At 30.2% G+C, this 21,520-nt stretch overlaps 1 protein-coding gene across 1 annotated transcript; it reads left to right on the top strand.

The window, feature by feature from the left end:
- Positions 1 to 710: 710 nt before the first annotated feature.
- On the top strand, positions 711 to 21,481 carry LOC112791164 (ent-copalyl diphosphate synthase, chloroplastic). Its single transcript, XM_025833895.3, has 11 exons — positions 711 to 1,012; positions 1,109 to 1,292; positions 6,135 to 6,352; positions 16,859 to 16,979; positions 17,048 to 17,160; positions 17,298 to 17,563; positions 19,156 to 19,271; positions 19,949 to 20,047; positions 20,129 to 20,365; positions 20,626 to 20,749; positions 20,967 to 21,481. The coding sequence occupies exons 1-11, from the start codon at positions 757 to 759 to the stop codon at positions 21,372 to 21,374; spliced, it is 2,142 nt and encodes a 713-aa protein (XP_025689680.1). The 5' UTR covers positions 711 to 756; the 3' UTR covers positions 21,375 to 21,481.
- Positions 21,482 to 21,520: the final 39 nt, after the last annotated feature.

Consider the following 21,520-nt stretch of genomic DNA (forward strand, 5'->3'; position numbering starts at 1 on the left):
ATAATAAATATAAAATAAAGAAGTATAATTAGAAGACTCTAATATCAATATCCACCAATATTAATATCCTACCATAATAACGATAATTTATATATTAATATTATATTTGTAGTATATGAAGAGAGAAAGAGAAAGAAGAGCTTTATTGTACGTAGAGAGATAGAAAATATTTTTTATTGATGTGTATTGCTTCATATCAGACTCTCTATTTATAGGCACACAGAGTCATTGTTTTCAAACTTCATTAAATATGATTCCTCTTGAAAACCTGAGCTTTATGAAAAATGAGCATCCACCTAAGGCTATCTTATCACAATAATTATTTAGTAAAAGAAGAAGTATATGGGTCAACTCATAAATCAAAATAAATTTAGAATTAATTTTTAGTATAATTAAATAGAATTTGAATCCTCTAAATTTTGAATTTTCATTTTAGAGGATAAAGTGTGATCTCTCACTCTTAAATAATTTCTCTCTCATATTTTTTCTTGATTCTACCTATGAAATAAATAATAAAAAATCATACTTTACTCTCCTAAATAAAATTTAAAATTTAAAAAATTCAAATCCAAATATAAAAAAAAATTGCATCAATTAAATTAAAAGAGTAATTTATACTCTTTTATAAACATAAATGTTATTGATATCATCTTTATTTATTATCTATAATATTTTAACTACTTAACATTAATGCTTGATTTGTGAAAGGAGGTGGAAACAAAGGAGATAAGAGAGAAGATAAAAGTGGTGAAATGTATGTTGGGGTCAATGGAAGATGGAGAAATAAGCGTGTCAGCATATGACACTGCATGGGTTGGTCTGGTGAAAGATGTTAATGACGGAAATGCCCCTCAGTTCCCTTCGTGTCTTGAATGGATAGCCAACAATCAGCTTCCAGATGGTTCTTGGGGTGATGCTAATTACTTTTCACCCCGTGACCGTCTTCTTAATACCCTCGCCTGTGTTATTGCTTTCACTCAATGGAATTTGCACCCCCAAATGTGTCACAAGGGTAACTTTATTCTTACATATAATTTATGTGATTCAATAATGTTTTTTATATTCAATGAATTTCATTACTATAACATTCTCATATTATCACGTACAGGGCTTACATTCTTTAAGGAAAATCTAAGCAAGATTCAAGATGAGAGTGCCGCAGAAGCTCTAGTTGGTTTTGAATTTACTTTACCTTCTCTTCTTGACTTGGCACGAAGTATGAATATTGAAGTGCCGGATGATTCTCCTGTCTTGAAAGAATTATCAGCTATGAGAGATCTCAAGCTCAAAAGGTATCATATATTTAATAAAAAAAATATAGAAAACTAATATTTGGTTAGCTAACATTATTTATTATTTGAGTTTAAGTTTATAATTTAGAATTTAAGTTTAAGAGTTTATGATTTAAGATTTAAATTTAAAATAAATAAAATAATTTTAAAAAATTGGATAATGTTGATGACTGAAAAAAAAATTGGTTACGTTATTCTTTTGTTAATTAATGTCTTGAGTAGTTTTTTTTCAACCTTTTATTATTACTTGAGAGCAAAATTTTGAGAATGGGATCGAATTTGCCATTCAATTATATTAATCGAAAATCGATCGACTATTAGTTTAGAGTAAAGTATATTTTTTATTCTTGAAGTTTGATAAAAGTTTTAAAAATATCCTTAAGTTTTATTTTGTTTTAATTTTGTCCCAAAAGTTTTTGATTTGCATCAAATATACTCCTAACAGCTAATTTTTCAAAAAATTTAAGATCGATTCAACAACAGTTTTATAGGAACAACTTTCAACACAAGCAAATCAAGCATAATTTTCAAGCATTATTGTTATATTGGTTTTAGATTTTTTGAAAATTTAGCCGTCAAATGTATATTTGATGCAAATCGAAAACTTTTAGGACAAAATTGAAATAAAATAAAACTTAGAGGTATTTTTAAAACTTTTATCAAACTTCAAGGACAAAAAATATACTTTACCCATTGGTTTAATTCAAACAATAACTTGATTAACAACGAATTAGTAAAAAAAATTGAAAAAATCAATAAAAAATCTATTAATTGATCCAATTTTTAACCGTTAATTAATTTAAAATAATAAAATAGGAGAGATCTCAAGCTCAAAGGGTATCATATATTTGGTTATGAAGAATTACAGGAACTAAGAGTTAGTTAACATTATTCATTGTTAGGGTTTAAGTTTATAGTTTAGAACCTAAGTTTGAGTGATATTAATTAACAGAAAATATTGATTATCTAGCATTACTCGAATGTTAATTTTTTGAGTAGTTTTTTTTTTTCACTTTTTATTATTATTTTAATAATATTTTGAGAATTTATCGGTTCAATCAGATTAATCAAGAATTGACTATTAAATTAATTCGGTTTAAACAAAAATTTATTGATAATGAATCAATCAAAAAATTGATAATAAAAAAATCGATTAATTGGTCCAATTTTTTTGTGGTTAATTAATTTAAAATAATAAAATAAAAATTATTTTTAAAAATTATTTATTTTATATATAAATATACTATTTTCAATCTCAATTGAACCTTTACATTTTTAAATCTCTAATTTTATTAGTTTAGTGACCGATTTCATTTTTAGAATTGAAAAAAGTTTGAGAACCAAATTTAGAAACTAAAACCAGCCAAATTTTTTTATTTCTAACTTTATTTAATGAGATGAGCAAAGTTTAATTATTATTCTTTCACGCGCCTCATTTTTTCTTTATTACAATAGTTATTGTATATAAAAACATTGATTACATGTATTAAATAGTATATTATAAGCACATATGTTTATCAATTTACATTTTTATTATATGAATACACATCATTTATATTTATGGTATTTAATTTATATTATAGTACCAAAAACACATTTTTAATTTATTATGTAACATCTATATATTCATACACATAATTTTCATAATTAATATATTTTTGTAATTAATATTATTTAATTTTAAACTATATTTTATTACATATTTTAAATTATTTCACATGTGCACTAATAAATCATGATTTAAATTATTTTAATATCTTTTTAAAGACATTAAACATTTAAATCAACATATAAGTTTTTAAATCATCATCTTTGATAATTTGAAAATTTGTTTAATGTTTTTCAAAGTGAAATGATTTTTTCTGATTCGCATATATGTTCAAATTTTATTATAATTGAATTTGAAAAAAAAAAATCAAATATTTAACTTGATTTATTTAATTGACAAATTTACTTAAAATATCCATAAGTTTATACACATAATATTTTTAATTAGGTAAAATACATATAACATTCAAAATTTTATATTAATAACATCTATACTTTTGTACTCATAATATTTATAATTTTATACATATAATAATATCCAAATTAATAAATATTTACAACTAATATTATCAAATTTTAAACTGTGTCTTGTTATATATTTCAAATTATCTTACATGTATACCAAATGATCATAATTTTAATATTTTCATTTACTATTCATATGTATGCTTATTTATTAATTTTAATATTACGAGTTAATAATTATTTTTAAAATTTTATTTCTTAATTTTTGTTTATATTTTATGTTCTATTTTTTATTTATAATAGTCTATCGGTAAAATATGAATTGTATAATAAAAATCATTAAATTTTTAATTTAACATTTATATTTTTATACTTCTACTATTTATAATTTTATACACATAATATCCATAATCAATGAATTAGTGTTAATTTATTATTATTTATTATTTTATTTTACAGGTCATAAATCAATAATTTTAGATGTTTTCAATTTGTAATAAATAGAGATCAATAAAATTTAAGATTTTTTTATTTTTTATAAAATGTGTTGAAGTAGTTTAAAATTTTTTTACAATTAAAAATATAAAAATTTAAAATTTTTATTGAAAAAAAAATCATAGAATTATAAATTCATATATTAATAAGGGCAAGTTATTTAAATAAAACAATTGGAGTAACTATTTATGTAAATATAATAATTCATAATTGATTACATGTGTATCCTATTACAACTTTATATAAATTGTGAAATTTCCACCACGGTTTATGAACAAATAAGTATACACATAAATCATAAAACTCCTATCATAGATTATAAACAAGCGCATGTACACATAATCTGTGGAACTCCTTCCACAATTTATAAAGAGTTAATTGATACATAAACCGTGAGATCAAAAGACGGATTACATTCTTGAGTGTGTGAGTAGTTAGAGTTGAGAGAATTTGAAAAAAATTTGGCGACAAAGCCGACAATGATACTCTAGCAAAGTAAGATCATAAAAAATCAAGATCATTTGTATCGATTAAATAGCATTGTCCACGTGGCTGGAAGCATTCATGAAGAGGTTAGTTCTTTATTTGTTGTTCTCTTTAAGTGTTAGTTATTTGTTGTTCTGTTCATATTTTATGTCACTTTGATGTGTGGTTAGGGTATTATTATAAATAATTTGAAGATGTTAGTGAGTTATATGTTAAAATTTAATTGGTACTAGTTTAATTTTTTTTGTTAATTTATGTGTTAGTCTTTTTTTTAATTATTTAGTTATAAAAAATTTAGGTGTTATTAGATTTATATGTTAAAATTTGATTAGTAACAAATTATTATTTTTTTGGTTAATTTATGTGTTAGATTTTTATCTGTAACTTATTTAATTTATAAATAATTTATAGCGTAGTGATTTATATGTTAAAAGTTGATTAGTATCGAATTAATTTTTTGTTAACTAATGTGTTAGATTTTTATCTTTTAATTATTTAATTTAGAAATAATTAAGAGTTTAGTGATTTATCTGTTAAAATTTGATTAGAAACGAATTAATTTTTTGTTAACTTATGTGTTAGACTTTTATCTGTGACCTTATTTAATTTATAAATAATTTATAGGGTAGTGATTTGTATGTTAAAATTTGATTAATATCAAATTAATTTTGTTAGTTAATGTGCTAGATTTTTATCTGTCAATTATTCAATTTATAAATAATCAAGAGTTTACTGATTTACATGTTAAAATTTGATTAGAACCAAATTATTTTTTTTATAGTACAGTCAAGTAGGTATATTTCTAGTGTTAGAAAGCAATATAATATGTCTTTACATGATCGGATCAGATCTTATTTAGAACCCGCAGATTTGTATCACTTGGTTAGACTACACAGTCATTGGTTTTGGGTGGATGAGCCTGTGGGAGCGTATTCATTGACACAACTACAGATCTTCATCACACCCTATCACAAATATATCGTACTTCACACCGGTTGACGTAACTGCGATAAGAATCTTATAAAACAACTTCTTCACCCACTTGATTCTAAATACCCTAAGTTTCTACAATATACTAATTTTTAGATGTGATAAGGTATTCGATGAAGGGATAAATACACTCAAGAGTTTTTTGTTGGTGAATTTCACACCCTCTCTTTTATTTTTATAAATTTTTTTAGAATAATGTACTAGCATTAGGAAATTCTCCTCTTCACTACTCATTATGAAAATGACACTCTTCTAAATAATTGGCTTTATTTGGTATATATAGACTAACTCTTCATAAATCAGGGTTGGGGTAAGACGATTTATATATAAATTAACTTCTCAGAAATAGTGAAAAGAGTTCCACGGATTATGTGCATACTTGCTTGTTCATAAATTGTAGTAGAAGTTCTACTATTTATATGTATTTGTAAAAAGTGATTGGATTTCTATGGTTTATATAGATTATAATAGGACATATATATAATCAGGTTTAAATTGTTGCATTTAAGTAAATAATTATTCTAATTATTTTATTTAAGTAACTTATCCTAGTAATAATGAGGGAAAATTTTTTAAAATTTGATTCACATTAAATTTGGAATTAACTTTAGTATAATTAAATAAGAAAAGATAATTATAAAAAAATAATTATGTCAATTAAATTAGGAGAATAATATATACCTCTTATAAACACAAATATTATTAATTATATATCTTTATTTACAGTCTATAATATTTTCATTATATATATATAGTACTACTCTTTAATATTTTACCAGAAGGAATATCATTAATTTAAAAATTGAAAACTCAACTAATATAATATATGTATCTATACTTCTTAAATTGAATGTTTAGAATACCAATAGAGATGCTGCATAAGGTGCCCACATCACTACTCCATAGTTTGGAGGGAATAATGGTAAACTTGGAGTGGAAACAACTTTTGAAGTTGCAGTCAAAAGATGGTTCATTCTTATTCTCTCCGGCGTCCACAGCCTACGCTTACATGCAAACCAAAGATGAAAATGCTCTCAAGTATCTCCACAACACTGTTAATGTTTGTAATGGGGCAGGTAATTAACAACAGTATACCCATATAACACTCTCTCTTCTAATTAACTTCAAAGTGTATATTTGTAGAATTGATTTCACAAAAAAAAAATAGTTGAAAGAATTGATTTTATTTAAAGTGAAGCTATTTGTGTTTGAATATATATATATATATATATATATATATATATATATATATATATATATATATGAGCAATGTTAGGGCCAGCAACATTTGTGATTAGTAGCCATCAACTAGTCATCAATGATAATTTGATAGTGTGAGATTGGTGTGAGATTTCATCCAATAGCTTACCTTTCTCTGCTGGTTACATGCTGGCCAAAATGCAATAAAATTGCTAGCCCCCTAGACTTTTCCTATATATATATATATATATATATATATATATATATATATATATATATATATATATATATATAACAAACATTATTAAAATCGACGGCCAAATCGATGGCTAAGCCGTTGGTAATATTAAAAATCGACAGCAAAATGGACGGTGACGGTGGTCGCTATTAAATTTGTCGATTTTTTAAAATTTTAATAAAATCGATAATAATTTAATAAAATCGACAATATATATTTCCGTCTATAATGTGAGTTTGTGAATTTTACCTGCTTAATAAAATTGATAACGTTTTTGTCAATATTTGATTCAATAAAATCGACATAATGGCCGTCGATTTAATTGTCTAGATACCGACAAATTTTGTGTCTATATTTTGTTTTATTTGTCTATTTTAAATTTAAAAAGCGACAACGTTACCGTCGATTTTAATAGCTATATTTTTTAATTATTTTTTCTATTTAAAAAACAATAAACAATTAATGCAAATAAAGTTTTAAATATAAAAATAAAATTTATATAAAATATTAGATAACAAGACAAATAAACTTTTAAATATAAAAATAAAATTTATACTAAATATTAGATAATGAGTTTACAAACTTATCAAAATAATAAATAATCCTCTAACATAAAGACTCAAGACAAGAAAAATAACTAAACTTAGACTTATATTAATTTAAATTGCAATCCACTAATAATACAAAATATTCAATGTTATTCAATCCATTAAACTTAACAAGTGAAGATTACAACTCCCTTTCTGTCTTGAACCTACAAAGTTCTTGAGCTTCTCATCAATGTTTGATCTAGACAATTTGAACAAATCCCTTACAAAATGCTATTCTTACAGAAAAGTCACAGGACATGAGAAATCTTAGTAACAATAGTCATCTTCTCTTATATCAACATCCTTATTATTGATATGTATTTTGTAACATCCTAAACTAAATTCTATTCTTGAAGGTCTTTAGATAGGGTGTCACTCTTTTAGGAAGCAAATTGACTCAATCGTTATGCAAGAAAGAAGGAAAATACACATGAAGTTTTGGAAAAAATCAATAAGCGATCTAAAAGACGGAATTGAACACACACAAGCAAGTTTGAGCAAATAAAATAACAACTAGATTGCCATGAGTACGGTTTTCTAATCAAAAGAAAATGCCTAAAAATAAATGTGACGAAAGACCTGATGTGTCCTAACTAATTTCTTCGAAGAAACCCTCATCCTTGTATCATATCCTATCTTTTATCAAGACCCTTCAGTCTCCCACGAATTGGGGTACCAGCAATCCTCTTCCAACACTTTTCTACTGGGTGAAGATCCCATTCTGCTGTATGGGGTGAACTAAGACGCTGAAGTGGGAGAATAAAACACGTATTCCACCTTTGAACTCCCGCGAAAAGTCAACCTCTCCTCTGGGTCCTCCTTCATTGGGTCCTTATCCTGGCTAGGGCTGCTGGACTCCTCTTCCTCTGTCTCAAAATCCGATTCGAGGTAGATCACCTCGAATAACCGTTTCTTGGGTGCTGAAGCAGTCGCATCTAGGAAGGTTATAACAGGCAGTTGGGGTCTCCTCCTACAAAATCTCAACCTAAATAGATGGTTTGGAGCACGATAGTAGTAGTCATAACTATCCACGCGTGTTTTGAGAGACCGTACTCAGAAGTCACATCGGAAGTGCTGCGTTGTCTCTACCTGTTGTGCCATGCTCCTCTGGAGATAGTATGGAAAAGAAAGAGGGGTAAAAATTTAAAAGATCTCAATAAAAGTGCTATGTAACACCTCCATATCTATCCCCAACCCACTTATGAAATTTTAAAAATGATATAACATGACATATATTATGAACTTTTCTTAAAAAATGTAAAACATAATATACATAAAAGAAAAGTATGTAACGTTGACATAGGCAAGTCAAATAGAAAGGATAATAACTTATGAAAAATCAACATAATCATAACTTAAAAACATAACCTTAAAAAAATATAATCACAATTAAACTTTCCTTTATACTTTTTCTTTTTTAACTTGTAGCTTTTATGGAAGGTATTGAGCTGTATAAAAGGTGGGAGTTTCCTTCCTTTACCGAAGGTTCTTATCCCAAATATTTTAGTAATCACCTTCCCTTACCGAAGAATCATCTCGATCAATCACCTTCCATTACCAAAGGATCATATCGACGATATCTTGTCTTTGGGGGTCACCCTCCCTTACCAAAAGATCATTCACAATCAAGGTTATTTAAACATGTACAGGAAGAATTATGTCAACAAAGATATATTATTATATAAAATTGATGGGAGTCTCCTTTCCTTACCGAAGGTTCCCAAAAGTTTGTCGATCACCTTCCCTTACCAAAGGATCATCTCGACGATATCTTGTCTTTGGGGGTCACCCTCCCTTACCGAAAGATCATTCACAATCAAGGTTATTTAAACATATACAGGAAGAATTATGTCAACAAAGATATATTATTATATAAAATTGATGGGAGTCTCCTTTCCTTAACGAAGGTTCCCAAAAGTTTGGGGTCACCTTCCCTTACCCAGTTCAATTTACAAATATGGTTATTTAGGCATACGCAAGAAGAAAATCATGCAAGAAGATAGACAAATATAATGAAAAGAGGGACATGTGAAACAATGATACCATAGTTATGTGCACAGGATAGGCATGTACTCTCTAATTAAAGAGATATTAATAATATAATGACATAAATTAAAAGATCATATTAATGCACATAAAATAGGATATATTAAATAATCGAGCAAAGCTTATAAAAGGGTGTACACTCTTGACCTAAAAAAATATTAATAACATAATGGCATAAATTAAAGAATCATATTTAATGCACATAAAATAGGGCATATTAAATAATTAAACAAAATTTATAAAAAGGTATGTACTCTTGACCTATTAATAACATAATAGCATAAATTAAAGGATTATATTAATGCACATAAAATAGGGCATATTAAATAATTGAACAAAGCTTATAGAAGGGTTTGTACTCTTGACCCAAAGAAATATCAATAACATAATGGCATAAATCAAAGGATCATATTAACGCACAGAATGAAAATAGAGTGTATTAAATAATCGAACAAAGCTTATAAAAAGGCATGTAATCTTGACTTTAATGGGATATTAATGACATAATGGCATAAATTAAAGGATCATATTTTTAATGCACATAATGAAAATATGGCACATTAAATAATTGAACAAGGTTTATAAAAAGACATGTACCCTTGACTTAAATGGCTTGTAAGATAGTAGTAACAATTATAGGAAAAACATTCATCACGAAACTACACAAATATGCATATACTTTTGATCAAAAGAGTTTTAAATAATGATGGATTTATGTATGGAAAAAACTTTAATGACAAACATGATGTATACGTGTAAAGGAACGGAAAAAGAAGAATAATGCTATAAGACACAACCATGATCACATGATAAGGACAACATAGATGGTAAGAAAAATAATAAAAAGAGAGCATAATACATGCTAAATATAAAAGTAAAAAGCATAATTCTCTACATTTTTCTAACGCCTCACTATGAGGTTGAATCTTATGTTTGCACACAGAATATTTTTGTGGGAAGAGAAGAAGGAGAATTATTATTTGAGAGGGGTGATCTTCTATCTATCGGTATACCTCTATTTATATACTTTTGGTGATAGGTGTGGTTAGGGTATTTTTAAATTCAAAAGAAGGGTGGTTGTTAGATTCCTATCCGTAATTTAAAATCTTAAGCCTATCTCCTAATTGATTTTTAAATTTCAAAAATTAAATTTTCTAAAAAGGGTGAAGGGTTGTTACATATTTCACTTCAGATTCAGAATACAAGAGAGAAGAGAGATATGGATCAATAGAAATAATAAATGTCATGTTAATACCAATAACAAAGGAAAGAAAAACCATCATACCAAACTTATAGAAGAAATATAAACTGCTCAGGATCTAGCATGAGCCATTTTAATAAAGGTAAATATCAATAGGACAAAGTAATATTATCGTGTTTATCGAGAATCAAGTTATGAAGAGTCACCTCACTTGTTTCTCTATAATGCACAAGAACAATATGCTCATATGTCCGGCCATGAAACAACAGAATATCAGTTATTTTGAACAACTGTTATAATAATATATGCACAAACACATCTCAAAGAGTAGTTATGCATATATTACATTTATTATTCCAAAATTAAGAAAGGTTAATTTCAAAAGTTCTTCTTCAACATTTGGTTATTCCCAGTATGAATTTTTTTTCCACCATAGTGCTGATTGGTGAAGTAATAGTTGAAATTTACTCACGAATCCAACATTTAATAGCTCCGCCTCTGGAAAGTAGGGTTCTGCTCTCCATATGCATAGTAATAATTTAAGGCTTCGACAGTTCCAACCATTGAGTGCTAGAAGCAAGGGCTGTGTGCAGTTTTTTTCCCATCATATACAAGGGAATGACTTGCGATGAAATGGTACGAGGAGGCAAGGAATTAATTAGAACAAAACATGATAACCCGGTATTTTGTTTGTAGCAATCATGTCACTCTTTTTTTATTATACCTGATAGCATTATTAGAAAGTCTAATTTTTAAGAAAAACTCAAACATGACTTGAAGCACCTTTTTATGGAACCAACCAAATACTGGCATTATCAATGTACTTAATTTATAGCAGTGTAAATCTTCATCAACAATGAAGATTCTAACATAAGAAGATGATTAGAGAGAGAATGTTACTAGATGGTGCTTAGAACCATGCTAAAGATATATAGTAGGTAAAACCAAAGCAGCTGCAGGGAAGAATCAGAAAATATGAGATATGGAGCAAGCATATTACATGATATGAAGATTCTGCACAAGGTTATTAAAAACGGATTAAATTTTCTATAAGGAAACTAGAAAACAAAAATTTGAAAATGCACTCCAGAATTTTTTATGCCAAGCTAAATTCCACATTAACAAAAGTAAAATAAATAACAAATTAGTAAATCTAGAGCATAAATTCACCAAAACAAATGTCAAATCAAATAGGAATCCTACCAAACTACAATGACTAGCAGAAAAAATGAAAATTCAATAAGTAAATCAAAATAAACAGAACAATTAATATTATGAGCAATATTCATGGAGATTAATTAAATAATACACAGTACTTTCCTTAATTACTTACTTGAAATCTATAACTGAATGTGAAGTTAGTACTCTACCTTTTTCTAATACTAAGCAAGCAAGTGATTTTTCTTTCTTTCTTTTAAATTTTGTTTTATCTAATCACATTATAAAACTAATGTGTCAGACTAGTTGAACTGAAGTAATGTGATGAATTGATTATACTAATTAGGTTTAACAAATAGCAAATTCAGAATTTCATGATGAAAATAGTAGATATAAAAATTACAAAAATAATATAATAATCAGAGAGAGACGGAGAGGAACTTACAAGAAGCTGCGACAACGACGTGTTATGGCGACGGGATCACAACGACGGCGACCGGCAAAGACGTTGTAATGACAAGTCTGTGGAAGAAGAAGAACTTACATGCAGATTCACAAATCACAATGAGAGAGAGAGAGAGAGAGAGAGAGAGAGAGAGGAACTTACATGGAGAGGATGGCGCAGCGGTGGGCTCAGCGGACGAGAAAAAGAAGCTCTGCTCTCAGACGGAGGACGACGTGTTTTCTCAGGAGTCAGAGAAGAAGAAGCTCTGCTCTCTGTATCTTTCTGTGATCGTGACTCCGTTCCGCCCTCTACTCTCGGGCGTTGGAGGAAAAGAAGAAGCATCACTTTAGACTCTGATTCTCTGAAGATCTGGGGTTAAATTTTGGAGAAATGAGTGAAATGAGTAGGGATGCGGGAAGCAAACGTGGGAGTAGTTTTTTGTTGATAAAAATTGACGGCTATTTTGTCGATTTTAGTTAAAATAAAAATCAACACTCTATCCGTCTATTTTATATAATAAATATATACCGTTCATTCAATTTAGAAAAGAGATATCTATCGTTTAAATTTATCGACGACGAAAACTGTCAATATTTTAATTATGAAAATAGACAACCAGTCCGTCGATTTAAAAAAAATTGACTCCTATTTCGTCGGTAATATGACGATATTAGTAAGGTGCTAAAAAATTGTCAAAATAATAGATGACATTGTCATCGATTTTAATATTTTATTTTTAATCATCTCTTTTTCATTTTATCGACGACAAGCCGTCGAAAAATATCGATAGAAAACTTAACCGTCGATTTTTGGTGTCGATAATTACACTGTTTTTTGTAGTGGTTGTCTCTAATAACTTTATTTTTTGTGACTTTTAGTGAATGTGTTTTGGAATATTAGAAAATTGACACGTAAAACCAATTTTACTTTTTTTTTTCATTTTTCTGTGAGAGTTTCATGATGATAAAACAATACTTAAAATACTAATGAGAAAAAAGTAACTGTAATAATTCTTTTCTTCTAACAAAATATGATTTTGATCAGATTCTAAAAAGATTATTTTGTGTTTTCACCACCAGAACACACTCTGCCAGTGAGATTCTTTGTTGGTGGCCGCTATCTACCTTTTTTGTTTCACTCGACTCAGATTTTTTTTAAGATGACATCGTTCTCATTCGGGATAAGTATTGTTTTAGTCCCTAACGTTAAGAGTCAGAATCGAAACCGTCCCAACGTAATTTTTTATTTAGAATCATCCTTAACGGTTTTTTTGTATTAAAATCGTCCTTTTAATTTTTTCTGGACAAAAATACCCTCCACTACCATTAGCACCTTTACTTCTACCACCACCATCAACACCTTAACTTCCACCACCACCAACACCTTTACCTCCACCACCAAAAAACAACATCAATGAAATCAACACAAATTCAACAAATCAAAAAATCAAAACTTCAACAATCAACACAAATTCTACAATCAAATCAACATACAACAACAATAAAATCAGAAAATAACAAATTAAAATCAGAGGCAGTCACAGAAGTAGAAGCAGTGGCAGTCACAGAATCAAAAAACTTATCATGCTCCTTGTGCAATGGATGTCTCAAATGCTCCTTAATTTTATTTCTGATTAAAAGCAAGAAAGCAGAAACAGAAGCAGAATCGGGAATCGGGAAGCAAGAAGTAAGAAGTAGAAGCAGCAGAAGCAAAAACCAAGAAGCAGAAGCAAGAAAGCAAGAAGCAAAACCAAGAAACAAGAAGCAGAAGGAGAAATGGGAAGGTGCAGCAGCGAGGCGGCGAGGGGGCGAGGTGCAGATGAAACGACGAGATGGCGAGGCGGCGAGGTGTAGCAGCGAGGTCAGCGGCGGCAATGGCTCGCGTCTCCTCTCTCCCTCGCGATTCCCAACGGCGACAGCCACGACGACGGCGATGGCGGCTCCAAGCTTCGCCGCCGCCGTCCCCTCCCTCTCTCCCCTTCCCCCCACCCCCACCCCCACGTCCTTTCCCTTTCCTTTCTCCCCCTTACACACCCGCGTCCTTTCCCTTTCCTTTCTCCCCCTTACACACCCGCGTCATTTCCCTTTCCTTTCTCCCCCCAACACACGCTCTTTTGTTTTTTTTAATTTATAATTTTTTATTAAGGTAGGGGTAGTTTAGGAATAAAATCAAAAATTTTATTAAAAAAATGATTTTAATACGAAAAAAACGTTAAGGATGATTTTAAATAAAAAATTACGTTGGGACTGTTTCGATTCTGACCCTCAACGTTAGGGATCAAAACAATACTTATCCCTTCTCATTCTCACTTCGTTAATATCGTATATTCTTTTAAATAATTTGTGAAATTACAATATTTATCCATGTGATAAAAATTTTAACGTTTATTGTCATTAAATTGTTAAAATAAATTCAACTAACTCCTAATCACTTTCAAATTCTAATCCCATCTAATCTTTATTTTCAATTCTCTTCACTATTCCAAATCTCCTAAGTAATCCCTACTTTATTTTCTCTCTTTCCTCTCTTTCCACTATTACTGTGGTCTCAATTTTCTATCAATTTCAGAATTTGTTACAGTGACAAGTGACAGGGACATTTGGGACAATGAGAAAGAGTCACTTGGTGCTCCTTACGAGGAGAAGTAAACAAATTCTTGATGGATTCGTTAGCAGGGTCAATGTCATCTAAATCATGAAGCCACAAAACAAAGTTTCGACATGATAGGCAAAGATAAAGGATTTTGGATTTGTGGAGACTGAAACACAAACAAAACTACGTTGCTTAGTGTGAGTTCCGACACAAGAATGAAAATTTTCCTTCTCTTAGATTTATGGTCTTCAATCTCATCAATAAAACACATGAAGACTAGCATGGTGAATCAAACTCTATTAACAGCCTTTTTGGCTTATCTTCCCCTATTCCAAACCTAAAGGTGAATCCAAACCCAGACCAGAGACAATGCTTTCTGGATCCCGAATCCGATGATTTCAAGCCTAATGCTTTTCTCATATTGCTAGCGGCAGTGGAAGTGACAGAATGCTACTGCACCACCGACGTATTTGGCGAGTTGTAACTCAGCAGAAGACAATGAATAGTGGCTAGGTTGTTGTTGTTGTGGCTGTTGTTGGAGTTCGAGCCATTGTAGCGGAGTTCAGAGACTTTTTAAAGGAGGTACAGTAGATGGCGAAGATTATATGAAGAGAACGGGATTTGTCGAAGATTGAAAGTGTTGGTGAAGGGGATTGGAGAATGGAGATGAGGTGGAAATGGAAATGAGGTGGGATTAAAGATTAAAGTTGAGAGTGATTAAGTAAGATTAGATGGACAATTTAAGAATTTTTTCATAGATTTTTAAGATTTAGATAGTTTTGTCTATAAAACTCCATCTTTTAATTCTTCTATGGTTAAATTGGTTAGCATCATAATATTTCACGGTCAATTTTCTCTCTCTCTCTCTCTCTCTCTCTCTCTCTCTCTCTCTCTCTCTCTCTCTCTCTCTCTCTCTCTCTCTCTCTCTCTCTCTCTCTCTCTCAATGTTCTCAGCAACCCTCAGAAGCGTCAGACTTATGATCTCTGGCAAAGAAGCTCTCAAGTTCGATTAGTTCCCTTCGCTTCCGACGCCGTTGTCATCGTCACCACCCCCCTCCGCTGCCTTCCTCCCCCAAACTGAATCCTCCATCATCACAACATCCGTGGATAGGGCCTTTAAGGACAGCTCCTCCTCCAACTACGACCTCAAGTCCATCGCATGCAATGTAATATACACTGCCGCCATCACCATCGCCGATTTCCCATCAAACGCGTGAAACCCTCGCCTGCTGAAACGCCATCGCCGATTTCCCATCAAGAGGCAGTCCACTAAAATAACCTGCCTCTTGCGGAGGTGTTCATAAAGAAGATCGGATTTTTTACAATGTCTCAGGTTAGAGCCATGTACAAAGTAGCCACCTAGCTACTTCGTCAACTCTACGGTCTATGCCCGGATTTTGATGCCTCGGTGTTGGAGCTGAGGCCGATTAAGACCGAGGCGGTGGCGGTTCTCCATCTTGAGAATGAGGTAGAAGATGAGCTCGTTGGAGATGATTCAAGAAAGATGCGATAATGTGATATGGTGGTGGTAAAGAGAAGGAGGCGGTGATGCGGTAGTGGTAGTTCAAAACAGTCTGTGAGTAGTGAGTGGTGGTTGGGATTGGCGGCGCCGAGAAGATGAGGGTGATAGGCTGGTGGTTGTTGAAAAAGGGGATAGATTGATGTTGAAGATTTAAAGACAGATAAGAGATGATGGTAGTAGTGGTGGAGAGAAGGCTAATTTAAGATTTTTAGGTGATTTTTTAGTATTTGGATAATTTTATTAGACAGAATCCATGTTTATGAGTACAATTGTAATTTTCTTTTTTTTTTATGGATAGATTTGTCAGCGTTTAAAACTTTCGTGAATAAAAATTGTAGTTTACTCTATATTTAATATCTAAATCTTTTTATCGTATTTTTTAATTTTTCGAAAGTTTATTCGAGGTCGTTAATATCTTTTGGAGTTATTCTTGTCAGCAATATAAACTTTCGGATACTCTTTAGCAGTATCTTTTAAAATATTGTAACCATCGGACAAATTAGAATGAGGCACATATATATTTTTTTATTGAATTTTTCCAAATGTATGATGCAGGTTAAAGTTAACACCATTTTTTTGTTAATTTCCAGTTCCAAACGTGTATCCTATAGATTTGTTTGAGCGGAATTGGACTGTTGATCGTTTGGAACGTCTCGGCATTTCAAGATATTTTGAGCCGGAGATTGAAGATTTTATGAAATATATCTCAAGGTAAGTTCATGGGATTATTTGATTTAGATTTTCAGTGACTTCAAATATGGAAAACTGTATAATTTCAGATATTGGACCGACAAGGGTCTTGGTTGGACAAGAGACTGGGAGGTTCCAGAGATTGACGATACAGTAATGGCATTTAGGTTACTAAGGTTACATGGTCACCAAATTTCACCCGGTAAATTTTATTATTATTCATATATAGAAAATAAAACAAGAAAGTATTTTCTACATTTTATTAAATTATATTGTAATTAAATACAAATATGATTATATAATGGTTCCAGAAATGATTAAAGTTATTAAATTTGGTAGATGCACTGAAGCATTTTGAGAAAAATGGTGAGTTCTTTTGCTTTCCTGGAGAAACAAATCCGTCTCCATCAACAACATACAATCTTTATAGAGCATCTCAAGTGCTTTTTCCTGGGGAAATAATTCTTCAGGATGCCAAACATTTTTCATCCAAATTTTTATCAGAGAAGCGTGCATCTAAAGAGATATTTGATAAATGGATCATCACAAAAGATTTAATTTGCGAGAAATGTTCCAATATCATTCCTACTAACCTTTTAGGAAAAGTCTAGGGACCAGCAATTTTATTGAATTTTGTCCAGCATGTAACTAACAAAAAAAATGAATCATTGGATGAAATTTTACACCAATCTCACACCATCAAATCATCATTGATAGTTAGTTGATGACTAACAATCACAAAAATTACTGTAGCATTCCTCAACCTTTTATTTTAATTTTACGTTAATAGATAATCATTTGATCTCTAAATTATAGCCTCTAATGGTAAGGGTCCCGCTTAGAGTTTTACTTTTACCTATTACATTAATATATAACTATTTATGAATCAACATATCATAAAAGTAAATAAAAAATTTAAAGTAGGGTAACTTAGAACTCCTCCGGTCTATTTTCTTAAAAGATACGACTGTCCTTTTTTAGAAGATGACACACTCTAACCTTTGTTCCTATTTACTATGTGACGATGTAGCATCTTTGTGATCTCCAACATTAAATATTAATAAAAATTAACTGTGTAGCACGTTATTTTGATGATTTGGTTGTTAAATGTCATGCTGATAAATGAAAAATGAATACAGGCCCATATGTCCTTTTTCTACCCTCTCTATTCAGTATTGCAGTAATAATGTAAGAGTGTCTTTTATGGTAATTAATATTTCATCTAAAAAAATACTAAAAAGCCATTAGAATTTATTATTTTTAGTCAAATATTAATTATTAATGTTTAAATATTGAGATGGATGAGTAAAAATGACAATATCACCCGAACCCGCGGGTACCCATCCCGTCCACGGGTAATTACCCGTCTCGCATCGGGAGGAGTTTTTAGCAACGCAGATTCTTGGGAGGGGCGGAACGGGGTCGGGTTTAGGTAATACCCGTCCCTACCCGTCTTGCTATATATATAACATATATAATTTTAATATATAATATGTATAATATATATAAAATAATTAGTAAATAATTAATAATATTGTATCATATTTAAATTTTTATTTTAATTTATGTTACGTATGTGATGATAGTTATATAAATTTTGAAATTTAATTTTATTTAGTGGATTTTAATAATTATAGGGGCGGGTAGGGGTGAAGCGGGGCGGGTTAGGGTTCAATGTTTTACTATCCGCGGGTAGAAGCGGGACGGGTTCTATGCGGGTTGTTATACGGCGGGACGGGGTTGGGTAGAGCAAAAATCCGCCCCTACCCACCCCGTTGCCACCCCTATAGATGAGTTGTTATATGCAATTGAATAAAACAAGGAACGAAGATATAAGAGAGAGAGTTGAAATAGTATCCATTGTAAAAAAAAATAATAGATTATTAGATCATGATTAGATTATTAGCCGACTCCACCTAGTGAGACAAGATTTTATTATTGTTTGTTGTTGTTTAAAAATATAGAATAAATATATTATTAGACTAAAATAACTAAATTAAAAAAAATTGAATTAATAGTTAAATAATAAAAAAAATTAAAACTATTTTGTTTGAGTCACTTAACACTTGCACTTTTTAACGTACAAAAAGACTGCAAATTGGCCATAAATTATATTTTGTACTTTATAAATCAATGCCCTTTAGTTAAATCATTTTTAAAATTCTCTTTTTCTCATGGTAATAAATAATATTTATAGGTGAATTACGCGTTGGATGTGCCTTGGTATGCAAGTTTACCGAGATTGGAGACAAGATTTTACATAGAACAATATGGTGGTGAAAACGTTGTTTGGATTGGAAAGGCACTTTACAGGTAAAGATTTTTTAATCGGTGAACCAATAAAAAATATGCATTTAAGCTAATATTTATCTTTTAAAAGAGTAAAATATTTATTTTATTTTTTAGTTTATGTATATATATTAAATCGTTAATACTTTTCTCTCACATTTACCATTTTTATGCTAACACTAATTAAAAATTATTTTTCTTCGATAAAAACATTAGCCCTAATTTTTTCCAATTAAAGTTCGAAAGTGTAATTTCTAATATTGATTTTATGTACTAAAATCATGTTTATAAAATTTTAATTGTATAAAAAATATATATATAATTGTAGCATGAATCACTTACATCGTGATATGTTAATGTGGACGGTAGAACATCTTATCACAAAAATATTATCCACGTAGTTAAATCATAACGTGACACATGTAATTAATATACATGATCAAACTACATGAGCAAGTTGATATCAGAAAACAGGTTAAAAGCTAACCTAGTAACCTGAGTCATGTAACTCATGTAAGTCATTCTTAAAGACGCCTTTTTGTGAATAAATTTTTGTGCACAAGACCAATATCAAAATCCTCTTTAGAGCTTTAGTCATATTTCCTGTTCCACAATAACTTACAACTAATTATACACTTTATTTTTGTGTGCTGCACATGCCAGCCATCTGTTCATTTTATTCATTTGTTTATTGTGGGCAGGTTGCCTAGTGTGAACAACGAGATTTATCTTGAACTGGCCAAATTGGATTACAACAAGAGTCAAGCAGTGCACTCTGCAGAATGGGAGAATATCCAACGGTGAGGCACTCAATTATTATTTTATAAGATATGTGTATTGAAAATTGACGTGCTTCTAAATTTTGCAATGGAAATTGTTAGATGGCACTCGGAAACAGGATTGGAGGAATTTGGAGTGACCAAAGAGAGTCTTCTCCAAGCTTATTTTGTGGCAGCAGCTTGCATATTTGAACCTCAAAGGTGGTTAGAGCGACTCGCATGGGCTAAAACTGTAACTTTGATTCAGGCATTCAAGTTCCATATCAATCATGATGAAGCAAGAAAGGTCATTCTAGAACTACTCAATAACAACTTCAACAGACAAGACTTGTCAAACAGGTAAATAAATATTAAGAGAACTGTTAGATAAATATTTTTTTTTTTGTCAATATTAACCAATATTTTTAGTTAATATTTTATTTTTATAAAAATAGGAGTTAGAATTTAATGTTTAAAATTTAGAATAGAGTAATTTGAGCATAGAGTGTTTGGCTTGGTCAAAAATAATAAATTTTATTGGTCACATAACATTGCTCTTTATTCTATTATACATCTTTTAGAAACTTGAATGTGTGGTGAATATGCAACCCATGCTGCAGGAGGCTTGATAAGAACAACAAAAACGAGCAACTTCTTGGGATTTTGCTGGTAACTCTTGACTATCTTGGATTGGAGTTCTTTCAAAAACATGGACAGGAAATTTCCCATTATTTGAATCAAATTGTGAGTTTTTATTTATTTATTTATTTATTTATTTCTTGTGATTAGAACACAACAAAATTTAACAAAACATTTTTTTGTTTTTATATTGTGAAAAGTAAAAGAAGAAAATTTTTATTATTTTTTACAGAATCTTAAATAGAAAATGAAATAAAAACACAATGTAACAAATAAGAGAGGTTAGTCTCTTTTGAAAATTTGTTATTCCTGAATTGGTCAGTGGCAGAGTTGGTTGTTTAGTTGGCAAAATGAAGGAAGCAGCTCCAAAAGAGAAGCAGAGTTGATTGTGCAAACTATAAATTTAATGGCTGGTGATTGGTTACAAGAGCTACAGCTAAATCCTCAGTACCAAATATTACTCAAAGCCACTAACAAAGTCTGCCATAAGCTCAAAGATTACCAAAGTGAGAAGGGAAAAAATGAACTGAGTATTGCAACCAAAACCACCACTACACCAGAAATAGAATCAGAAATGCAAGAGTTTTTGCAAATAGTGCTCCAAAATTCCCATGATGGCATTAAGAGCTCATTCTTCTTGGTGGCCAAGAGTTTTTACTATGTTGCATATTTTGACTCTCAGACCATTATGTCTCACGCTGACAAAGTTCTATTTCAGAAAGTGATGTAATAAATTAACATATTTTACTTTTTCATTGGAATATAGACCTTGAACCTTTTAAGATGGGAACCCTAATATGCAATAAAATAAACCATCACAGGGATGGACATTTTATATTTTCTCCCACTCATTCACAATAATCTAACTTTTACTAT

The sequence above is a fragment of the Arachis hypogaea genome, chromosome 1 (assembly GCF_003086295.3).
Source record: "Arachis hypogaea cultivar Tifrunner chromosome 1, arahy.Tifrunner.gnm2.J5K5, whole genome shotgun sequence".
In the NCBI taxonomy this organism is placed as follows: Eukaryota; Viridiplantae; Streptophyta; class Magnoliopsida; order Fabales; family Fabaceae; genus Arachis; species Arachis hypogaea.